Below are 22,693 nucleotides of genomic sequence, written 5' to 3'. Positions count from 1 at the left end.
ATGATAGACAAATAATTACAAACATTTATTTTGATAGGTTTGAGTGCATTGTATTTTCCATTTTCCACAAACATGTATTGTATTAATTAGGGTTTAATGTGTTGGTTGTTTCACTGAATTTGTATTTTCAATTTTTGGTCAAAATCGGCATTTTATTCATTAAAATTTGTGGTAATTAATGTAATTATTATTGCAAGTGGGATTTCAGAACTAAGTGTGTCGTTCTAGTGGTTATAAAATGTACCCTGGCAAGGGCATAAGATATGTTCAATCTGATTCCCAGGTAAAAACCATACTCAAGGTCCATAGTGGGAGCTACATTGGAGATCGATCATATATAAAAGAAGAAGTGAGAAACCTGAGGTTCGAGATGCTACTTTTAGGTAGGTATATGTTTTCCATGTTAAATTATTTCATCATTAATCAATTTTATAAACAACGCTAGGCTTAATTAAGAAGAAATGATTAGTAGTTTATAATTATATATATCACTTCATCATGTGTGCATTGTGCAGTGAGATTAAGGAGAGGATTAAGGAAACCAAGGACGAAAAGAAGGCAAAGAAGGTAGAAGCAAAGGCTAAGAGTCACAAAAGTCTCAAGGCAAAGGGAACTTGCCAAAGGGTGCTGGACCCAAGGGCCCCAAGGCTGTGGTGGTAGTCGGGCCAAGGGCAAGCGCTGAACATGATCATCTCTCAGATTCTGCTCATTTTTTTTGTGAGTGGGTCGATGATTGATAATTGATTGTCCTGGATGTAATCTGGTTTGTTCTTTCATCGAACTTTTATCTTTGTTGCAGCTGAGTAAGTAAATAAAGGAGGAGTGGCAATTTGTCTGCATTTTAAATTTTTTAGCAGTGAGTTAAAAAATGGATTCGCTTAAGAGTGTCGAATAACATGAAAGCCCTTCTCTTGATTTTAAGATTTGTCAATCTGAAAGTATCCCAAGTAACGTGAAAGTTCTTCTTATGCTTGAAAATTGTTTATCTTGCAATGATTTAAAGGGTAAAAGTAAAAGTAAAAGTTGATCTACAATGATTGGCATGCTTGCAAAGTAAAATCAGTTGGTGATTAGTGTTTCGATCTTAGGCTTAGGGTTTCTTTTGTTGTGGACCCTTTTACAGAAGTCTGTGGAAGAATCAAGAGGGACAGGAAGAAATTTCCCAACTGTAGGTGCAAAATGTGATGATGGTAAGGGGGGAAGTAGGGTATACATAAGTAAGCAAAGCAACAAAAGAACCTCAGACCAACCCAACAAACTCCACCAGCACATCATTCTGATCGACCAACACAAAAGAAATGGTTAGCAGGATTCCTGCAGATTGATGTACCTGTTTCATCTTCCATCGTATGCTCTCGTTTTTAACAATCCTATTCTAATCGAGTTACTAAGATATTTAAGAATTTTTTGATATATTATCGAGTTACTACAATAATAATACTATTAAAAAACTTTTTTCCTAATATATAACATAAATATACTCGTACGTCATGAAACAAAAAGAGGAATCATGCAGCACTAGGTAGGGAATAAAGTGAAAAACTTTAGAACCAGCTAATTATAATGGTTTGATGAGATAATTTTCCAAGATAGAGCATATATATAAGTTATAAATGGTAGGAAAATCATGAAACAACAAACAAGATTACTTTCTTTCCACAAATTTAGAGCATAAACTAATGTTTCAGACAAATATAAACAAAAGGTCAAAGAGCTTGAGAAAATAATTTAGTCTTTTTCCAGAGTTGAAATTCTCTCCCGATCACACTGTTCAGAGTCTAAGGACCAGCATATCCGGGCCATTCAAATTGAATTCGAAGACCATTAACTCATTTTATTGGCCCACCTCACATAAATCAAGATTCTGATTTCTCTATTAAATTTTTACTTGGAATTGGACCCCTGGAGGTATATACCGTGTTCCTTTCCAGTTAAAACGTGTACAAGCAATCCATCGCATTTAAAAGCAAAAAGTAGTCACTCAATATTATGGTCTAGTGATATTTATCTTCACTTAGAAGTGAGAGGTCTTAGATACAATTCATGTGGATAGCGAATTTGATACCAAATTAGACTGTCTATTGTGTGGTTTTGCTGATATTTTCCTTCCTGTAATGTAAAAATATCAATGTATAAAAAAAAAATTAAAAAAAAAGCAAAAGAGTATTCTGCGTCCGTTTCTTTTTTATATGAAAAAGCAAAACGAAACGGTCGGTGGAAAACGAGTCCACAGTTGCATGGTTTCAACACCCAACACAACCAATCAATTTAAGCCACGTCAATACCTTTCCAATTCACCGGTGACGATATCAACGTGAGAGGGCACGTGACTATTGACGTGGAGACCACCGATTGACCCCGAAACAGAGCTCAACAGCTTATGTAACAGTAACACCCAACGATGGAGACTGCAGCAGTTTGATACCAGAAAATGGCGAGCCCACCATTTTCTTCCACTCTCCCACTCCATTAAAACACCTTCCCACCAACTCCATTAAAATCCCAGTTCCCAGAGAGTTTCAGAGAACAAAAAACCACCATTTTTTGTCGCAAAAAAACCAAACAAAATGCCTGCAGCTTGTGAAGATGTGGAAAACAGGCGAGCGAAAAACAGAGCAAGACAGCAGAGCTACTCGTCGTCCTCGTACGGGGTCGATGATTCGGAAGCCCAGTGGACTTCTTGGTTGGTGCCAATGATTGTTGTCGCCAATATTGGAGTGTTTCTGTTGGTCATGTACGTCAATAACTGTCCCAAGAACAATTTTGCGGCCGCGGAGGGGAATTGCACGGCGAGGTTTCTCGGGCGGTTGTCGTTTCAGCCTCTGAAGGAGAACCCTCTATTCGGCCCTTCTTCCTCCACGTAATTTTACTTTCTCTGGTTTTCTAATTTAGTAAATTCTTACCCACTTTCGAATTTTCTGTTTTTTGTCCGTTGGTGTTTCTGTTTTGGTGGTTGAAATTCTGGTATTTGCTCTTTTGAATCCACTTGAATTTTTGGTGATCAAATTTTGAATTTTTTGTGGCAATAAATTAGCTGGATTGGAAGAACAGCTTGTCAGCTTGAGAAACCTTTTGAGCATCTGGGGCATTTTTTAATTGATTTTTTGGTGAAAATTGGGATCGTTACAAAGGGAGTTGCTATTAACACTAATGTTGTTAGAAGTTTTTGGCTCTTCCAATAGAATTGAGATCCTCTGTGGATCTCTTGTCCGGTGTCAACGGATTCGGAGATCCGGAGCACTTATTTTAAATAATGCGGTCTTCATGAGTCTATTCTACTGACCACTCCACACAAACTAAGAATCCGGGTCTCTCTCTTTTCAGTGGCCCGAATCTCCAGGTTCTTTGGCTCCAAACTCCTTCCAATGGAGTTACTGACTAAGTTGCACATATTTCTAGAGCTTATTAGGTCTGTCTTGAATTTAATTTCATGGAACCAATTTACCTTATTATATATCTAATACATGATCTGTCTTACTTTTAAATGAAGATTAGAGAAGTTAGGGGCTTTGGAGTGGACCAAAGTTGTGCATAAGCATCAGGGATGGAGGCTGGTCACTTGCATTTGGTTGCATGCTGGCATAATCCACCTGGTTGCTAACATGCTCAGCCTTGTCTTCATCGGAATCCGCCTTGAGCAGCAATTCGGATTTGGTATGGCTCGTTTGGGAGTGTTTCTGTATAAGTGAATTACTCGCCTTATCAATTACTTGATCCTATATAATCTTAATTTGGCAGTAAGAGTTGGAATTATATATCTGCTGTGTGGATTTGGAGGGAGCATACTTTCCTCGCTTTTTATTCGAAAGAACATCTCCGTTGGTGCCTCTGGTGCTCTTTTCGGGTTTCTAGGAGCAATGCTTTCAGAACTAATTACAAATTGGACCATCTACACCAACAAGGTTTATATGGCCCTGATATTGAATAAGAACGGAAATTGTTATTAACACCTCAAAATAGTCTTGACGTTTAACTTTCATGTTTGCTAATTTACTGTATTTTGCTTTTGCTTCCGCAGGTTGCAGCCCTTCTCACACTTTTAATCATCGTTGTCATAAACCTTGCCGTTGGAATTTTACCACACGTAGATAACTTTGCTCACATTGGCGGTTTTCTTACGGGTTTCCTCATCGGCTTTATCTTGATGGCCCGCCCTCGCTTTGGGTGGTTGGAGAACCCGAATCTTCCTGCCGGAGTCAGTGTCGTCAAGTCCAAGTACAAGGGATACCAATATGTGCTATGGATACTCTCTCTCGTTCTGCTCATCGTCGGATTCACATTTGCATTGTTGATGCTCCACCGCGGAGAGAACGGAAATGACCGTTGCCATTGGTGTCACTACTTCAGCTGTGTTCCCACATCTAGATGGCATTGTGAAGAAAATTAACACCGTTATGTAAATTTTAGTTATTGTTGTTATTTTTTTTTTTTAAGGGGGAATTCAGTACAATATTCATTAATAGTAGTTAAAACGTACAAAACTGAATAAGTTCTCGTTTGGCATACTGTATAGAACACCGGATAGTATTATATAATACGAAATAGACGTTTGGATAACTTTTGTACTAATTAAGCACCGGACCATTAATCTAGCCCCACCTATTTTATCTCCCTTACACCCACTTGTTTATCCCATCTAAAACCTTGGTATTATTTAGTCGGGTTCACGTTAATAAAAATGCGCTGGCTTTTCTCCAAGCTATCTCACCATCTGCCCTGCACATCGCTAACTCTTTCTCATGGTATTCTTTCTCCCTCTTTCACCATCCACACTTCTGATCAACATCAAACCGATTTTAACGGAAAACCAGAGGTGGCAGATCGAACTCAAATCACGCCGTTCTTGTTCTGGAGAGACATTATCTGTTTTTTTGGCTTAACTGTTCCTAGATTTTGTTGATATGTGGTGATTAAACATAAAATTGGGCGAGATTTCATCTGGGTTTTTTATTTTAATGGATTAGAAACTCAAATTGGGGGGGGGGGGGGGATTTCATCTGGGTATTTTTAATTCAATGGATTAGAAACTCAAAATTGGGTTTTTTATCCGACGACTATTTATCTTATTCGACTGAAATAGTCAGTACAGTCCGAGGAGCCAAACGAGGTCTAAGGATGCATAACATGGGCCTCGTTAAAAACCTTGCCAAGAAAAAATTTAGTTGTTCTAGAAAGTAAAAAACTGATTTTCTGCGTACAATGTATTTGGTGTGGATTTGGACATTCATTTTTATTTTTATTTTTATTTTTTTCATATGGTCCTGTTTGTAATTGCAATTTGTCTTTATTAAATTGTTCTGCATTAATATTTCTAAATGTTAGTATAACAATCACAAAGCTCCATTTTGGTTTGAATTTTGATTACCTAGAAATTGAGGGGGTTAGGACGGAGAAGGACTTAAGCCAAAACGAAGCTGTGTGATATTGCATGTAGCCGTTCTGGATGGCAAGATCTTTAGAGTGTTATACATGTGTCAAACTTTCACTACGGAGATCCGTAGAAATTCTAATACCAAATACAGAGGAGCAAAAAATTTGCAGTTAAAAAAAAAATTGTTCTGAAAAAATGTCAAAAATATATTGAAATTTGAAATGGCTTCGCCCGGGTTCGAACCGGAGACCTTCAGTGTGTTAGACTGACGTGATAACCAACTACACCACGAAACCATGTTGTCAATAATCCTCTAACATTATAATTTTACCTGATCTCGGTTTAATTGTTTGACTTTATTTCTTTGGTCAACAGTTGCATGGCTCATTCAAAATTCATGAAGATCCACACGTTCTTTATTTTACACCAACCCAACGTTCACATCAATATAAAAACACACATGATGATTTTGGCAAGCTGCTCTAAAGGCCTTGGAGTCACTGGAGAGGGCTGTCCCACATAGGCCGGGTGAGGACACTCGATTTCGGCCTACATATACATCAATACATGAATTACGAAGACAAATTAACATCTACTCAAAAAACAGAAAATAAGACACCCTTACCAAGATGGTACCAAACAATATCGGACACTTTTTGGATCTACATGTTAAAATTTCGATCGGAAACGGGAAAGTTACTCGACCTGCACCTTTTTTCGGGAAGAAAAGTAACAAAGCCTTATTACCATAAAATTCGACTTTTCGCCGGAAAACGTAATTAGAATTCGATTGGACCCAAACCCTGTAAAAAAGAAAATTCAAGAAAGGTATTCGATACCTTAGAATTTGAAGACAGAAGGGTCGTTTTTTTGAGGAGTTGGAGAGGCACGTTTTCCATATGTGGTGGAGCCCTAGTGACAACGTCTGAGCCACTAGCAGCCGTATTGGGCAACCAAAAGTCATACGCCGGAGCTGTCAAATCGCCATCCCCTAACAGGGTTACGACTCCGATTCCTGGAAATATGACTTCCATTCTACCTTCGCTTGGAAATACAAAGCCTGGTATGGTCGCCAATTGCTCAGACGCTATCACTAGGGCTCAAGCACAACCCATCGTAAGGACACTAGAAAACGTGCTAGAGTTACTGCTCACATCTGAAAAGACGACCGTGTCGACTTTCAAGGTATCGACTACTTTCTTGAACTCTTGATTTGACATCAAGGGTTTTTTTTTTCTTTCTAATTTATTAACTTTTAAGAGTTTGCGAAGGGGTTTTGGGTCAAATTATTTGATAATAGGGGGCTATTTTCTAAATAGTTTGTTGTGCGAATTAACACAGCTTAACGATAGGCTTTTTACTTTCTTTCAGAAAAAAGGTACGATTCTACAACTTTCCACAATGTTACGCCCAAGGGCTCAACCTCTGGAACGTATCCCAAAATTTTTCAGTATGCATTGCCCAATACGGCCGCTAGTGGCTCAAACGCTGTCACTAGGGCTCCATCACATATGGAAAACGTGCCTCTCCAACTCCTCAAAAAAACGACCTCTCTGTCTTCAAATTCTGAGGTGTCAAGTACCTTTCTTGAATTTTTTTTTTACAGGGTTTGGGTCCAATCGAATTCAGATTACGTTTTCTGGCGAAAAGTCGAATTTTATGGTAATAAGGCTTTGTCACCTTTTGGATCCGCAGATTGAAATTTCGGTCGCAAACGGGAAAGTTACTCGACCCGCACCTTTTTTCTGGAAGAAAAGTAACAAAGCCTTATTACCAAAAAATTTGACTTTTTGTCGGAAAACGTAATCAGAATTTGATTGGACCCAAACCCTTTAAAAAGGAAAATTCAAGAAAGGTATTCGATACCTCAGAATTTGAAGACAGATGGGTCGTTTTTTCGAGGAGTTGGAGATGCACGTTTTCCAGATGTGGTGGAGCCCTAGTGACAGCGTCTGAGCCACTGGCGGGCGTATTGGGCAATGCATATTGAAAATTTTTGGGATACAATCCGGAGGTTGAACCCTCGATCGTAACATTGTGGAAAGTTGTAGAATCGTACCTTTTTTCTGAAAGAAAGTAAAAAGCCTATCGTTAAGCCATGTTAATTTGCACAACAAACTATTTAGAAAATAGCCCCCCCTATTATCAAATAATTTGACCCAAAACCCCTTCGCAAACTCTTAAAAGTTAATAAATTAGAAAAAAAACCCTTGATGTCAAATCAAGAGTTCAAGAAAGTAGTTGATACCTTGGAAGTCGACACGGTCGTCTTTTCAGATGTGAGCGGTAACTCCAGCACGTTTTCTAGTGTCCTTATGATGGGTTGTGCTTGAGCCCTAGTGACAGCGTCTGAGCAACTGGCAACTGTACCGGGCTTTGTATTTCCAGGGGAAGGCAGAATGGAAGTCGTATTTCCAGGAATTGGATTCGTAACCCTGTTGGGGAAAGGCGATTTGACAGCTCCGGCGTAGGACTTTCGGTTGCCCAATACGGTTGCTAGTGGCTCAGATGTTGTCACTAGGGCTCCACCACATATGGAAAACGTGCCTCTCCAACTCCTAAAAAAAACGACCCCTTTGTCTTCAAATTTTGAGGTATCGAGTACCTTTCTTGAATTTTCTTTTTTATAGGGTTTGGGTCCAATCGAATTCTGATTACGTTTTTCGGCGAAAAGTCGAATTTTATAGTAATAAGGCTTTGTTACTTTTCTTCCAGAAAAAAGGTGCGGGTCGAGTAACTTTCCCGTTTCCGATCGAAATTTCAACCTGCGGATCCAAAAAGTGTCCGATATTGTTTGGTATCATCTTGGTAAGGGTGTCTTATTTTCTGTTTTTTTTTTAGTGGGATGCTAATTTGTCTTCGTAATTCATTTATTGAGGTATATGTAGGCCGTAATTCATTTATTGAGGTATATGTAGGCCGAAATTGAGTGTCCTCACCCGACCTATGTGGGACAGCCCTCTCTGGTTGTCGTTTCAGTCTTTGAAGGAGAACCCTCTATTCGGCCCTTCTTCCTCCACGTAATTTTACTTTCTCTGGTTTTCTAATTTAGTAAATTCTTACCCACTTTCCAATTTTCTGTTTTTTGTCTGTTGGTGTTTCTGTTTTGGTGGTTGAAATTCTGGTATTTGCTCTTTTGGATCCACTTGAACTTTTGGTGATCAAATTTTGAATTTTTTGTGGCAATAAATTAGATTCAATGTTGAGAATCCCCTACAGTATGCAAAATTCTTCAAGGGTTGTCTCAAGTTTTAGCAAATTGTATATAAGGTCAAGGTTCTTTTTATTATTTTGGTCTCAAATTAGTAGCCATTGGATGCTCAAGCTAGAGCTTGTGAAAGCCAACGGATACAAGATTTCAAGTATAAAAAAAATGTCAGTTTCTTACAACATGCATATTAATACTAATGTTGTCAGAAGTTTTTGGCTCGTCCAATAGAATTGAGATCCTCTGTGGATCTCTTGTCCGGTGTCAACGGATTTGGAGATTCGGAACACTTATTTTAAATAATGCGGTCTTCATGAGTTTATTCTACTGACCACCTTACACAAATTAAGAGTCCGGATCTCTCTCTCTCTTTTCAGTGGCCCGAATCTCCAGGTCCATTGGCTCTAGACTCCTTTCAATGGAGTTACTGAATAAATTGCACATATTTCTAGAGCTATCAGGTCTGTCTTGAATTTAATTTCATGGAACCAATTTTTTTCTGTTATGTTTTCGGTTAAGCTACCTTATTATATATCTAATACATGATCTGTCTTACACTTGATCCTATATAATCTTAATTTGGCTGTAAGAGTTGGAATTATATATCTGCTGTGTAGATTTGGAGGGAGCATACTTTCCTCGCTTTTTATTCGAAAGAACATCTCCGTTGGTGCCTCTGGTGATCTTTTCGGGTTTCTAGGAGCAATGCTTTCAGAACTAATTACAAATTGGACCATCTACACCAACAAGGTTTATATGGCCTTGATATTGAACAGGAAAGGAAACTGTTATTAGCATTTTAAAATAGTCTTGACGTTTAACTTTCATGTTCGCTAATTTACTGTATTTCACTTTTGCTTCCGCAGGTTGCAGCCCTTCTCACACTTTTAATCATTGTTGTCATAAACCTTGCCGTTGGAATTTTACCACACGTAGATAACTTTGCTCACATTGGCGGTTTTCTTACGGGTTTCCTCATCGGCTTTATCTTGATGCCCCGCCCTCGCTTTGGGTGGTTGGAGAACCAGAATCTTCCTGCCGGAGTCAGTTATGTAAATTTAACTTCTTCTTTTTTTGTGAATTACGTACAATATTCATTAATAGTAGTTGAAAACGTACAAAATTGAATAAGGGTCCATAACATGGGCTTTGATAAAAACCTTGCCGAACAAAAATTTAGTTGTTTTAGAAAGTGAGAAACTGATTTTCTACATACAATGTATTTGTTGTGGATTGGGACATTCAATTTTTTTTTTCTTTTCATATGTCCCTGTTTGTAATTGCAATTTGTCTTCATTAAATTGTTCTGAATTAATATTTCTAAATGTTAGTATAACAATCACAGAGCTCCTTTTTGGTTTGAATTTTGATTACCTAGAAATTGAGGGGGTTGGGGCAGAGAAGGACTCAGACCAAAACGAAGCTCTGTGATATTGCATGTAGCCGTTATGGATGCCAATGATCTTTAGAGTGTTGTACACGTGTCAAACTTTCATTACGGAGATCCGGAGAAATTCTAATACCAAATATAGAGGAGCAAAAAATTTGCAGTTAAAAAAAAAATGTTCTGAAAAAATGCCAAAAATATATTGAAATGGCTTCGCCCGGGTTCGAACCGGAGACCTTCAGTGTGTTAGACTGACGTGATAACCAACTACACCACAAAACCATGTTATCAACAATCCTCTAACATTCTGATTTTACCTGATCCCGGTTTAATTGTTTGACTTTTTTTTTGGTCAACAGTTGTATGGCTCATTCAAAATTCATGAAGATCCACACGTTCTTTATTTTACACCAATCCAACGTTCACATCAATATAAAAACACACATGATGCTTTTGGCTACTTCAAACCTAGTGGAGTGTGGTGTACGTTGATGGAATTGTGCAAAATGGGAGGCCAAAAATCGATGATGATCTGGGCGACGTTAACTTTGTTGTTTCCTTCAGGTTCCGCTTGGTACGTGGGATGGGACGGAACGGAGTAGGACTAGTCGTTCCGTCCCACGTTTGATGCACCTAAAACGGATAGAAAGCACTGTTCCACGGGACGAATTTTGGGTGAATTTTTGTTCCGCCTCACCCCCCTGGAACGACTCGTTCCAAATCCGTGGAACACAAAATTATAACATTTGCATCTCCTTCTTCGTCCTCCTTGTTTCCAACCGAGGGCATCTTTACTCCCTCTCCGTTCTGTCCCGTCCCATTCCGTTCTGTCCCGTCCCGTCTCGTCTGCATACCAAACGATACCTCAATGATATTGAAGTCTAGCACAGAATAATGCACCTCCATGACGTGACTGGTTGCCATGTGCTACACGTTCATCACCTACGGGATGCCGGACCCCGTTTTTGGGGGTCTCCGTGCTGCAATGCTATGGCCAGTCTCAAGGTTATTGCTGACACCATTGAAAATCGGAGATTTGCATGTAGATGCTTGATGGCCCTCATCGCGACTTACAACCATGGAAGAAAATATCCAAAATATCGGCGAAATATCGCCGATATTTTCGTTTTTTTGGGTTAAAAATATTTTAATGAGTATCCAATGAGTTTTCGTTAAAATATCGCGATATTATCGATAATATCGCGATATTTTGTTCAAAAATTCCTGAAAATTTTGAAAAGTCACAATTTTGAACACAGAGGGGTTCGAACCCCTCCCACATTAACTCCTTAGCGCCTTAACCACCATACCACTTATGTTGTTGTGATAATAAGCTACAATATTTATATATATGCTTTTGTTTTGAATTCTTTTTACAAGAAACAAATTTGCACATTTTCCAAATTTTTTGTGGTATTATATTTTAAATTGTGTCAATTAATTACTTAGTCAATGGCATGTGGTTTTTAATTTTTCTATTTTTTATTTGGTCACTTACATGGTAGGGCTGGAAAAAATTCCGAAAAATCCCAAACCAAACCGAAAAAGTCCCAAACCCAAACCGAAAAATCCCAAACCAAAACCATCCTGAAGTTCGAGAATCCCATCCCGAAAAATACCAAAATTTTCGATATGGGATTGGTTTCCAAATCCCATTTGTTTGGTAATCCCGAAAAATACCGAAGTATTCGGTTTCTTATTGACTTTTGGGTTTTGGTTCTTGAAAACCATTGCTATGGTTGCTAACTACTCTTCAAAATACACTCACTCTACACATAGAGATGATGAAGATAGTGAAAATTTTGAACCTCATAGGAACTCTATGTGGTACTAAGTCACTCATGTATCTTACCATGCAATGTATAAAGTGTAAAATATTGTACTAATTCATTATATATAAATGATTATGGTGTGTTTAGACTTCTTTCATTAATTTCTACATATTTTCTACACTCACAATGTTTGTCAGCTCGCTATATAATCAACTTGATAATGTTAAATCCATCATGCAATGCATTTCCTTCCAATTTTTTGTGATAAACTAATAGATAATTGACTAAATAAACATCCTGCAAAGTTTCAATAAAAATTTCCAAGTTTTTCTTACAATTTCCGTGGTTTCCATGTAATTTTTATCGATATCGATATTATCCCGATATTTCCATCGATATTTCCGTGTTTTCGGACTACCGATATTTCTGATATTACCGATATTTTCTTCCTTGCTTACAACCCAAATGTGCCTATGTCATCTCCACTTTGCCTAAGTAATTTGGTTGAGATGCCGCCGTCATGATATCCGGTGTATGCAAGTTTCTCTCCGAATTGTCGTTTATGGTTTTGATTTGTGATGGATGCCTAATGATGTATACATGATGGTGCATCATACTATGAGTCACAAATTTGCACTGAGTCGGTTTTGAAAACTATATAAGTGGAAGACCAAAATAAAGAGTCGGGATTCAACTGCAGAGGAGGGAGCTAGGTTCGACTTTTAGGGTGTCAAAGGAACACTTCTCCGTCACAGGGATATATCTTCACTCTCTCTACCTATCACGTGATGAGTGACAGAGTGAGATGAGGAAAGCGGGATATATCCCCGATGTAAGTTATTCTTTGGTGCAAGACAACCAATTGGTATGAGAAAATAAAAAGGAAATTATTCTAAAGGCTCAAGTGGTCTTACAAGCAATACTAGATTAAAAGTTTGATATGTATACAAGCACACAATCAAAATTACATCGTAATGGAGTTTGAATCCGTGAAGGTACAGTCGCAGTTTCGGAAGCTATGTTCATATTTTGACAACCATAGTGCCAGAGTTTGATGGTAAGAACAGTGTTTGTACATCTAAGGTCAAGTAATTAAACTCACAAACATCGCTACCATACAGAAATACATATATGGAAAAAGAAGACACGCAACATCACCGTGGATTGGAGCTTCCGACTCGATTCAGGCGGCTAGGGCTGAAAAAGGCTCTATTTCGGAGGTCACCATCCTCAGCAAAACTCGTATCTGAATAAGTTCCTGCATCCCAAAACTCCGGAACAGACTTCTTGGTCAAACCATATTTATCAAACTCAAGCCTTTGCCTAGGGGCACTTTGTGACCTGACCTTTGCGCGGAATGATTCCGTGTTAGCCATGTAGTTAGGGCAACCGGCATACCCATTAAAGAAACCCCACGAGCACTCACTCCTTGCCGGCGTGAAGGGATGACATCTTCTACCACTGGTTCCAGGTCTAGAGGAGGCAGAAAATGCTTGTGGGCTGTTCTCGGTGGTCCTAAAAGCTGCTTCATCCGTTGCCAAGGGATATTTCAGAGATGGCAGTGAAACAACATCGATAGGAGCTTGATTTGGATTGAAGTTTGATCCTTTTGTCGAGCGTTTTGATGGAGAGTCATATGTCATAAAGCTTGGGTTGTAATTATCTGAAGACAGAACGCGATGTGCTGTTTGAAAGGTTTGGGGTCTACGTTGGGAGCCCAAGTGAGGCTTCCAAGTATCTACTTCAAGAACTTTGTCAACCTTCATATCATCTGAGTGCTCATATCTCAGTGAACCATCTCGGCGTGCACTTTCTTCCATCCACTGGTCTAACCAACCTGACGCCAGCCGTCTTCTGTCTACGTTTGAATTTGAACCGCATCTCTAAAAATAACGGCGTACAGTAATTTGATTAAATCCAAGTTTCATTTAAAGTTAAACAAATGAAATCGAGATAAACATCGAAGAAATAAAGTTCAACAATGTCTCAAGATTGAATTTCATTCACAAGGGTTGAATTTGATTGAAAGGAATCCCACAATTACATGTAAGTAATTGTAAAGTATCATACAAGGCCTGAATGAAATTCTACATTACACAGCAATTGAAGTAAATACCTGCAGTATCGAGGGCCCGTCAAATTTGCTGCTATATACGCGGTGCTGGTGTCCAATTTTTTCAGGGCTTTCTGGCAGCTGCAAGTAAACATCAAAGAAAATGAATACCAATTACGTTGCATTAAGCAAAGTTGGACTCGACATATAGTAATCAAAATCACTAAAACACTAGTGGCGGATTCATGATACATAGTATAAAGTCTGCTTACCGGGTGATACGATAGGAAGGATTTGCTGCTAGAATGTAGTGATTCAGACATGAGCGATCGAGTTGCGCGCGCTCGGGCTTGGACTCGAACCAGTGTCTGCATACGCCTGAGCATGTCTGCCGATTGCTTTCTCACAATGTGGCCTCTCACCAAAGCTTGAAGCTTCACTAGTGATTTGAGTGCTCTTAGGGCCCTTCTTGCCTTTTCACAGTTCCACAAAGTTTCGGGCAATCAGACCATCGATATTGCAGCGTACTACTAATTAACAAAATACAGTACACATCGAACGTATGAAAAAATTTCTTAAGTTCTTAACCGTGACGTTATTTCCCGTGAATTTGAAAATTAGGTAGGACACTGACAACTCATCTCTAGCATACAACTTATAGAAAGGGAGAGGCTTGTGGATGAAATCATGATCTCACTAACAAGGATTCCCTACTAAATAATCAAACAAAAGAAAGAACAAGAATATTAAAAAAAACCATCAATCATCTGCGTAATATAAAGTCACATACTTGAGCATGTTTGAGACTGATTCTAAAAAGTATAATAACGTTTTTTACTACACTTGACATAAGAACTTAAGATTGCTTTCAGGTCCAACATTTCTCACAAAGGTGCTTATTAGCAGAAGTGATTTCTACGTAAACCGTCCCAAACGTCCCAAACGGGCTCTTAAGTAAAAGCATCCTATTGCAATTTCATCAAGTTAACCTATGCTACTTACTCTATTAATTAATCAAAGGTTAAGTTAAATAAAGAAGTGTGCTATCCACATATCTTTTTTACTTCTCCTTATGTCCTTTGATTTTTTTTTTAATTCATCCGATTTGACGATCGAAAATTAAAAGAATGTAAGAGAAGTAAAAAAGAGGATGGATATCATACCCCTAAATAAATCCCAACTTGATCAAATTCCCACTAGTCAGTTTGAATTTGAACGCAAGTGGAAAAAGGAAAGTATGGGAGCAGTTTTTCTTCAACTGAAAGCCATCATCATACCAGAAAGGGAGAACATAGCCATCATATCAACAGAAAGGCTACAATGGGCCCACCAGCCTAGCTGGAATACCGTACCAAGGTTAAATTTCTACAAAATGACAGTTTTGTCCTTCCGCATGTAATCTGGCATTGGTAACAGGCAACGGCAGAATAGAATTGGGGCTCTTTCGGAAGGAGATATTTTTCCAGGAAGCCGGCATACGCAGTGGTATATCATAAGACATTATACAAGTAGATAAAGGTTTTTTTTTTTATCAAAATATCTCTTTATTTATATAATGATATATAACTTATATATTTATGTTCCGAGCATACTGTAAATTTTTATGTTTGAAACTGCTTTTAAAATAGCTTAAATGCCTCTCGGTGAATATATTTTTGCAATGAATCTTTATGAAAAAAAACAAGTTAATTTCGAAAAAAAACATTTTAAATGATTTTAAAATTTAAAAATATTTTCTCTAAAAATACTTTAAATTTTTTTAAATGAATTTTCAATCAAGCCTTAAATTGTTGATGAAGAATGATGGATGTAACTGTCCAATCAGCTGGGCCCACGTCATCTTGGACATTCTAAATACAAGTGGAAAAGACCATAGTAACCCTTGTGTGACGAATAAAGAAGAATACTCCAGAACATGGTAAGTACGGATTACACGTACATTTGGTAAAGGTACAGTAAACAATTCTGTGGATACCACAGAGAATCACTGCCTGAACACGTCCGACAGCGACCCAGCGAGTTGACACGTCAACTGCAGCAGTGTCGGCGGAAATCTAAATTTGTATTTTTTTTTTGTGAAAATCTATGTTATGAAGCTCCAAACTTCGAAATTGGGTAGCAAAAGAGGAAGGGAAGATCCTTGGAAAAATGAAAACTTGCCATTTCCAAAGGTAATTTCAGCTACGGACAGGGGTAGAAACGGAAAAGAATTAAAAAAGGCGAAGTCACTTACCAGATATCGCCGGAAAGTCGACTGTATCTTCACTGCGGCGAGATGGCGGCGGACGGTTGAAGGCGCCGCCGTGGGAAGGCTGACTTGCGAGGAGGTCCCTGGTGGAGCGCCATTAGTGAGGCGGACGACCTCAGCCGCCGCATGAGCCGCCGCGAGAGCAGCCTCAGCGACTGCGGCCGTAGCGGCTGCTACGGCTATGGCATGCTCGTTGGCGTCCAGGCCCGCCCATTCCTGAGCAGCAGGTGATGACGTGGAGGCGCCGGGCTTGTGCTTGTTAGACCCAGAAGTAGTAGTCTTTTGACTCTTTTCCTTAGTGGTGTGCTTGTTCGTCGGAGACGGGTTGTTTTTGGGCCGTTTGGGGCCGAAGAGTCGCCGGAAAAATCCCATTTCTCATTGCAGTGGAAAGAAGAAGCACATGGGACGACGGAGTTGGGGAATTTGTGGGGGGTGCGTGAGGGAGAAGCCAAAAGCCAAAAGCAGAAATAAGGAGTGTTGGAGTGACAAGGGAGTGAGTGATGGAGATGAAAGCAAAGATTGTGGACGAGTGTTTGGGGTTTTGAAGAATTTTAAGAGTGGGGGAGGCGGACAAGGATGAGCTTTGTCGCACAGTTGGGTGGGCCCGGCGCATTTAAAATGCAAAATACAAAGAACTTTTGGAGTGTCTACAATATTCGTGTTGGGCTTTCCTCCTGGGTTTTACATCTCTAGTTGGGCTACAATATGCACATTGATCCATTTGTTAAATGTTGAGCAAATTTCAACTCTGCCATCTAAAGGCAAAATGAGTTTTTAACAACGGGATGACTCGTAGAGGCATTTTAACTGCCCTCTCGCCATTATCGTGCGTTCACCAGCACTAGAAATCGAACTCAGAACGAGCTATGTGGAGGGGCCACCCCGTGGTGCTTGCTTTACACGTAGACTTCAACTGACAAACATATCGACAACTATGTAGTTGAATTATGGTTAATCAATACAACGATAGTCAATATACTTGTCGATATTTGATGGTCAGACTAAGTCTGCCCCAAGTGTTCTCTTCTGAAAACTTGCAGTTTTTAGTTGGAGAATTACAACTAAAACAAAAACAGAAAAATGAAAGGATAAATGGAGAAATTATCATATGAAGAGTGCCTCTTCAAAATTATATTTAGAAACCAAAAATAGGCATTTCAGACATTTGAGACTCTACACTATACAACATAGTTTAACAGAGGAGCTCTGAAGTGCTCTATCTGCCGTTTAAAAATAAAAATTAAAAAAAAAATCCCAAAGGACGAAGGAGTTTGGACATCGGGATCCATAGCCTACAGAAAACCTCCAAAAAAAACATGAACAGTTGAGTGTCAACAAGATGGTAGGGCGGAGTTAGGATTTTTTTCTTGGATAGGTTGGCTGAAATTAGTAGCATAAAATTATATTTGCTTATATCAAATTATATAATAATCAAATAAAAGAACTACACCGAATATAAACTATTTTCTAAATCATAACCCTAATTGATAAATTCAAAGACCATATAAATAGTTAACCTACTAATTAAATCAAGAATAAGTAAATAAAGAGATTTACAGCATACCAAATGTGATATTCATTAGAAAATCGCAGAGGAAAGTAAGGAAATGTGAAAATAGGGATCTAATTGTGGATTTAAAAAAAAAAAAATTATTTTCTTCAGTAAGAAGCACATAGGCTAAATCGCATGTGATAAATGATATTTTTCCTTTATGAATAGGACAAAGGAGGACGAGAGATATAACTAATTTATAATTTGTAGCATAAAACGTATTATTGATTACCTATCCTCTGCTATATATACATTAAATAATGACATGTATTGAATAGTGTTATTCACACTAATGAATAGTGCTATTCACACTAATGAATAGTGTTATTCACACACTTATTTTTACCTCTAACACACCCTTATTAATTTTTTTCCATTAATCATCTTCAATTCATTCGATCTGACATCCGAAAATTGAGAAGGATGTGTGAGAAGTAAAAATGAATGTATGGATAACACTACTTTTACAGAAAACCTTCCTGGGCTACAACTCACCTTAGCCTTGTGGGTGGCTCCGCCATCATCTACCTGCAGTAGTTGAGAATGACCACGTGAATCGTGTTCGTTCGAAAAGAACATGTTAGGATCAGTTTGTTGGTTTATCACCAGTTTTAGCTTGTTCGTGCATGCACTGAACGACCCGCTTCGTTTCAAAGTTGTACAAACCCTGTGTAAGGAACATCGAAAGATCCAAACTGGCTAACAAGACATGAACATAAAAGCTTGAGCATACAATGGCGGACTTTTGTAGGGATGCATCTATATTCTGAATTCTTAGTGTACTAGAGTACTTGCCATTTGCAGTCAGTGCTACTTGAAGTGAAAGCTTGAGCATCCTCAGGCTTTAATGTCAAGATGATATAAAAGGGCGACACCGATCCAACAAGGCTCCCCGCATTGCAAGAGTCAAGGAAATGTCTATTTTACGCAATCCTACTCTTACTTTGCCAATAGGCTATTTCTATGACTCGAAGACCTTTCAGTAACAAAGAAACGACATTTTCATTGCGCAAAGTTTTGCCCTCAATGTCAAGATGATATACCCATATAAGTAGACTTATAGTCATATGTTCTCGATAAGGTCATATATTGTTGTCATTATTATCGGAGTAGAATTCAAAAACTTCTTGTTCCTCAAAGTTGAAACATTTTTCCCATTTTATTCAACAACATTAGGTTCTCTCTCTGATCCCCATATCATCACAGATGAGAGCATACATTCGAGGGAAGAAAAAAGGAAAAAAGACAACATAAGCAAAATGATGAAACTTCAACATTATGCCCTTGGCAGCATCGTAGTAGCGCATCAGTTGGTGTCTGCAAAAGGGATTAAAGTATAAAACGATATTAATTAATCCTACAAATTGTAATTAATGCACGATGATCAATTAAACATATACTTTTAGTTGACTAACCACAAGTGAGGGGGGAGAGATTGCACTGGGCGGGGAGGCGAGCGGCGACCCTGACGGCGTTGCAAATGCATTCAGGATGGACGGCTTGGAGCGCGCTACAACAATCAGAGCTCGGGTTGGTGTTGGTGGAGCCAGGCACCACAAAAGGTGCACACACATTTAGGCTGCTCAGCTCGGCCGAGCAACTGCCGCCCTGAGCATTAGTCTTCTGAGTATGCACTGAGAGGCTCAGGGCAATCAACAACACAAGGATTGTAGCTGTTTGGAAGCAGCTGAAAGAGTTGATAAGATACTTGAAGGATGCCATGATTACCACTCCACCGTTTGTGTTATAAGGTAATTAATACTAATTGTATGGATTAAGATTTCTGATTAACTATGGATTATCTTGTAGGATAATCAAGTCCATTTATAGGTGGCAATTGGGCAAGGAAGAGGTGGCTTCATGTATGAATCACCTAATTACTGCTGGTTAGATGAACAATTTCGTGTAGGGGAAAATCATGTAGGTCTCATGACCCAGTTAAATTTTGTTATTTTTTAAGATACAAACGCTTGTTAGAGTATGAAATTCACAAATGATGCATCAGGTGTTATGTATTAGACCAATTAGATAGTGTAGTAAACACTTGAAATCATGCTACACCGCTCAATGTGTAAATGTGCCACTTAATGATCGACAATGATAGTTTTTCCATTTGTTCGTATTGAACATGTGTTCGCACAACATCTCAATTGTTAGATTGTAATATAAAATCAGCTGCTGGTCTGAGAAAATTGAGATTTGGATAGAACCCTTCCATTATATGAAAAATCAGCTGCTTTCGGCTGGAAGAGCAAATGCCTTGCAAAGAGAATCATGAATTTTAAGTACCAAACAGAGCAAAACAAAATGCCAATGCTAGGAGGAAGATTCATCTTCAGCTGCAGCAGGAACTGTCCAATACTTTTTCACGGTGAACAGCAGTTTTTCCCTCTCGTGAGGACCGTCTTCGTAGTCTACAATCTGACTGTCCCATTCCATGCCGTTGATAATGCTTGATCTTCACCAACACATCTACATCATCTCAAATGATCACGCTCCCATCTGGCCTCAGAATTCTGTCCATCTCCAGCAAAATGTCATCTGCATTGCATCTGCAACTCGAATGTGACACACATTGGTACATTTTACTAATTGTCACACACAAATAACTAATGCACGTAAAGCTTAGCAAATGTTTTTTAAACATTTGAAGTATATTATGAGTTTCAGGTTTACCTATCCTGATACAGGCTAAACACTGAATCAGCATGAATGAAGTCATAAGTTCTTGGATATGTAGACATTGCTTCACACCTGCAAAAGTAATACAACTCCGAGTGTGTTAGCCGGCCTTGAAATATTTATATATGTCATAAAAAAATGTATGATAAAATGTTATTGGATTTACCAATTCTGATATGTTCCAATCAGTCCTCGTTCGTAGATGGTTCCTAGTGTGTTAGCCTTAACTTCCACCGGAACGACATTCATGACCCAGACAGGCAGATCAACTACGGCAGCAGCAAATCCACCCAGTTGTGCATTCATGTCCAAAATGTTTTTGTACCTTCCAGGGTTTCCGAGCTGATTATTCACCGATTCATAATACGAAACCCTCTTCTTCCACAGCTCCGAATCTTGCTTAAAAACATCAGCCGTCACACCTTCCACAGCTCCCTTGCTAATCCTTGGCGGGATTGCATTGAGCCTATGTGGCCAGTTTGCCAATTTTCCTCCTGCAACTTCTTCATTATCTGAAACTTCTGGCAATGGGGTCAAACAAGTCTCCAACTTTGTGTACCTGCATTTTTTACAAGAAAAAGAAATAGATGAGTTTAAGGAAATAGTTCTATGTTTTTCTGTGCACGACACTAATCTTAATAAAACCGTAACATTTATGACTTTAAAAGACAAAACTAAAGTGAACACATACCAAGCTGTATCAGGATCATTGGAGGAGCAGAAATTGCGAGCCTTGCCGAGCTTACGGTTGTTTTCGCAACTCAAATGGTTGGTTGGTTTTAGCCAAATGGCAATGTCGTCCTTTTCCACCAACTTTTTCCAGCAAAGGCCCTCGGCTATATCCTCTATGGAAGTCTGCTCCTCATTCAAATCCTCTTTGGTTCTTTCCCAACCCTTCCAATATTTTGCCCAGAGGATCGGTGGGCCCGATAGAATCCAGTACCCGCCCGGTCGCAGAACTCAATCCACCTCCGTTAAGTAAATCCCGTCTGTTCCAATTCAAAATGTACAAAATTAGGCGGACATGTAATAATTAATTCACGGGTTATAATATAAGCCGATGACCACTGGCAGATCCATGTAGGGACTTGAGGGGTCCCGAGACCCTTCGGAAGCCCGAAGAAACACTTGTGATCGACCTTCGGGACCCTTCAACAATTTGGGCAAGTGCAGTGGAGAGGCTTGTTGCCTCCACGGATGTGCAGACAACAGTGCTTATAACAAAGAAAAAGAAGAGATTTTTAATTTTTGTTTTAAAAGACGTAGCCAAAACGACAACATTTTTAGCCTAGTCATTATAAAAAATTTAAAAACTAAAATATCTCTGTTTTCTCGTCCAAGAACTCCGATCTTTTCCAATATCCCTAAATTATATTTAAGAACTCATAACCCCAATCGTCGCAACCTTCCAACTTTAAACCCAAGTTACCCTATTCCCCACCACCATTTGCCGTTCCACCGCCTTTAGCTACCTAATTTAATTTCTTCCAAATTCATATAAGTTTTTTAATCCTAGACTCTAGTCCCAACTCCCAATTAATAAGATATATTTTACATTAGCAAATTTTATCTTTGTAGAGTCACTAATTGCATTATGTTGCTGAGGAGAATTTGTTGGTTTTATTACCCTTGAGATTAATTTTGATTTATTCGATGAACTAAATTCAGTAGAAAATAATAATATAGAACCAAATTAGTCTAATATATATATATATATATATATATATATATATATATATATAAAACTTTTATATTGGGACCCCCCGCCCCGATCTTGAAAATCTGAATCCACCACTACCGGTAACAAATGTGAATTTTGGAGCTGATATGAAGTTTACCGTGTTGGCCCCAAGGAATGAGGCAGCGAGAGCAATGGGCCATGTCAAAGGCTCTAGAAGGGTAAGGAAGTCTGCTCGACGCAATGACTCCGATGAGGGCGGGCACTCCTCGGTCCAGAGCAAATTGGACTTGCGACACGTGCGTGTCCCTCGGCGCGAACGACATGGTGAGGATGTCGCGGGACAGCGGGTACGCTCCCCAACTTGCAACCTGCATTGCATGCACGTTGAGGAAACAATAAATTAACATCACATGGCTGCCAAGTGGAATGTGACCAAGTCAACGGCGTTGACTTTGTTAAAAATTAAAAATAATTATTTTCAATGTGCAGAATGAGAAATAAGGTGTGAAAAATTGTTTCTCGAAAAAATTTGTGGCATGAGATCAACTTTGAAATAAGGTGCAGAAAATTATTTCTCGAAAAATATTATAACACATGATCAACTTGATGTCATAATTTGTTGTTACGATTGGGTTACAATTAGACTATGTAAAATATATATGTCATCATGACATTTGATATACAAACACGGATCTTTCTCTTAAAAATTGTTTTGTCGTAAACTACAGATCATCAACAC

General features: G+C 38.8%; 5 protein-coding genes, 1 long non-coding RNA gene, 2 other non-coding genes and 1 pseudogene across 8 annotated transcripts; 4 read left to right on the top strand and 5 right to left on the bottom strand.

The window, feature by feature from the left end:
• The first annotated feature begins 267 nt into the window (after positions 1-267).
• Positions 268-835, top strand: LOC126629014 (uncharacterized). The gene is made up of 2 exons (XR_007625648.1): positions 268-383; positions 516-835. It is a non-coding gene; the product is annotated as an uncharacterized LOC126629014 (long non-coding RNA).
• A 1,543-nt stretch (positions 836-2,378) lies between these two features.
• On the top strand, positions 2,379-4,557 carry LOC126629001 (RHOMBOID-like protein 2). Its single transcript, XM_050298891.1, has 4 exons — positions 2,379-2,860; positions 3,491-3,654; positions 3,739-3,902; positions 4,019-4,557. The coding sequence occupies exons 1-4, from the start codon at positions 2,568-2,570 to the stop codon at positions 4,385-4,387; spliced, it is 990 nt and encodes a 329-aa protein (XP_050154848.1). The 5' UTR covers positions 2,379-2,567; the 3' UTR covers positions 4,388-4,557.
• A 1,036-nt stretch (positions 4,558-5,593) lies between these two features.
• TRNAV-AAC (transfer RNA valine (anticodon AAC)) lies at positions 5,594-5,667 on the bottom strand. The gene has a single exon. It is a non-coding gene; the product is annotated as a tRNA-Val (tRNA).
• A 2,231-nt stretch (positions 5,668-7,898) lies between these two features.
• Positions 7,899-9,035, top strand: LOC126629012 (uncharacterized). The gene is made up of 4 exons (XM_050298905.1): positions 7,899-7,965; positions 8,087-8,179; positions 8,290-8,391; positions 8,957-9,035. The coding sequence occupies exons 1-4, from the start codon at positions 7,906-7,908 to the stop codon at positions 9,008-9,010; spliced, it is 309 nt and encodes a 102-aa protein (XP_050154862.1). The 5' UTR covers positions 7,899-7,905; the 3' UTR covers positions 9,011-9,035.
• A 48-nt stretch (positions 9,036-9,083) lies between these two features.
• On the top strand, positions 9,084-9,706 carry LOC126630298 (RHOMBOID-like protein 3). Its single transcript, XM_050300387.1, has 3 exons — positions 9,084-9,097; positions 9,170-9,329; positions 9,446-9,706. Exons 1-3 carry the CDS (start codon positions 9,084-9,086, stop codon positions 9,704-9,706), a joined length of 435 nt encoding a protein of 144 aa, XP_050156344.1.
• Positions 9,707-10,174: 468 nt separating this feature from the next.
• On the bottom strand, positions 10,175-10,248 carry TRNAV-AAC (transfer RNA valine (anticodon AAC)). The gene has a single exon. It is a non-coding gene; the product is annotated as a tRNA-Val (tRNA).
• A 2,413-nt stretch (positions 10,249-12,661) lies between these two features.
• Positions 12,662-16,576, bottom strand: LOC126628996 (protein IQ-DOMAIN 23-like). Its single transcript, XM_050298886.1, has 4 exons — positions 16,025-16,576; positions 14,064-14,264; positions 13,855-13,932; positions 12,662-13,621 (listed from the first exon to the last, which is right to left on the bottom strand). Exons 1-4 carry the CDS (start codon positions 16,409-16,411, stop codon positions 12,893-12,895), a joined length of 1,395 nt encoding a protein of 464 aa, XP_050154843.1. The 5' UTR covers positions 16,412-16,576; the 3' UTR covers positions 12,662-12,892.
• A 2,085-nt stretch (positions 16,577-18,661) lies between these two features.
• LOC126629011 (protein MEN-8-like) lies at positions 18,662-19,448 on the bottom strand. The gene is made up of 2 exons (XM_050298904.1): positions 19,007-19,448; positions 18,662-18,908 (listed from the first exon to the last, which is right to left on the bottom strand). The coding sequence occupies exons 1-2, from the start codon at positions 19,311-19,313 to the stop codon at positions 18,898-18,900; spliced, it is 318 nt and encodes a 105-aa protein (XP_050154861.1). The 5' UTR covers positions 19,314-19,448; the 3' UTR covers positions 18,662-18,897.
• A 439-nt stretch (positions 19,449-19,887) lies between these two features.
• Positions 19,888-22,336, bottom strand: LOC126628999 (probable methyltransferase PMT16; annotated as a pseudogene).
• Positions 22,337-22,693: the final 357 nt, after the last annotated feature.

The sequence above is a fragment of the Malus sylvestris genome, chromosome 7, assembly GCF_916048215.2.
Source record: "Malus sylvestris chromosome 7, drMalSylv7.2, whole genome shotgun sequence".
NCBI classification, from domain to species: Eukaryota; Viridiplantae; Streptophyta; class Magnoliopsida; order Rosales; family Rosaceae; genus Malus; species Malus sylvestris.
The sequence above is the reverse complement of the archived record's forward strand: the minus strand, read 5'-3'. Positions and strand labels throughout refer to the sequence as shown.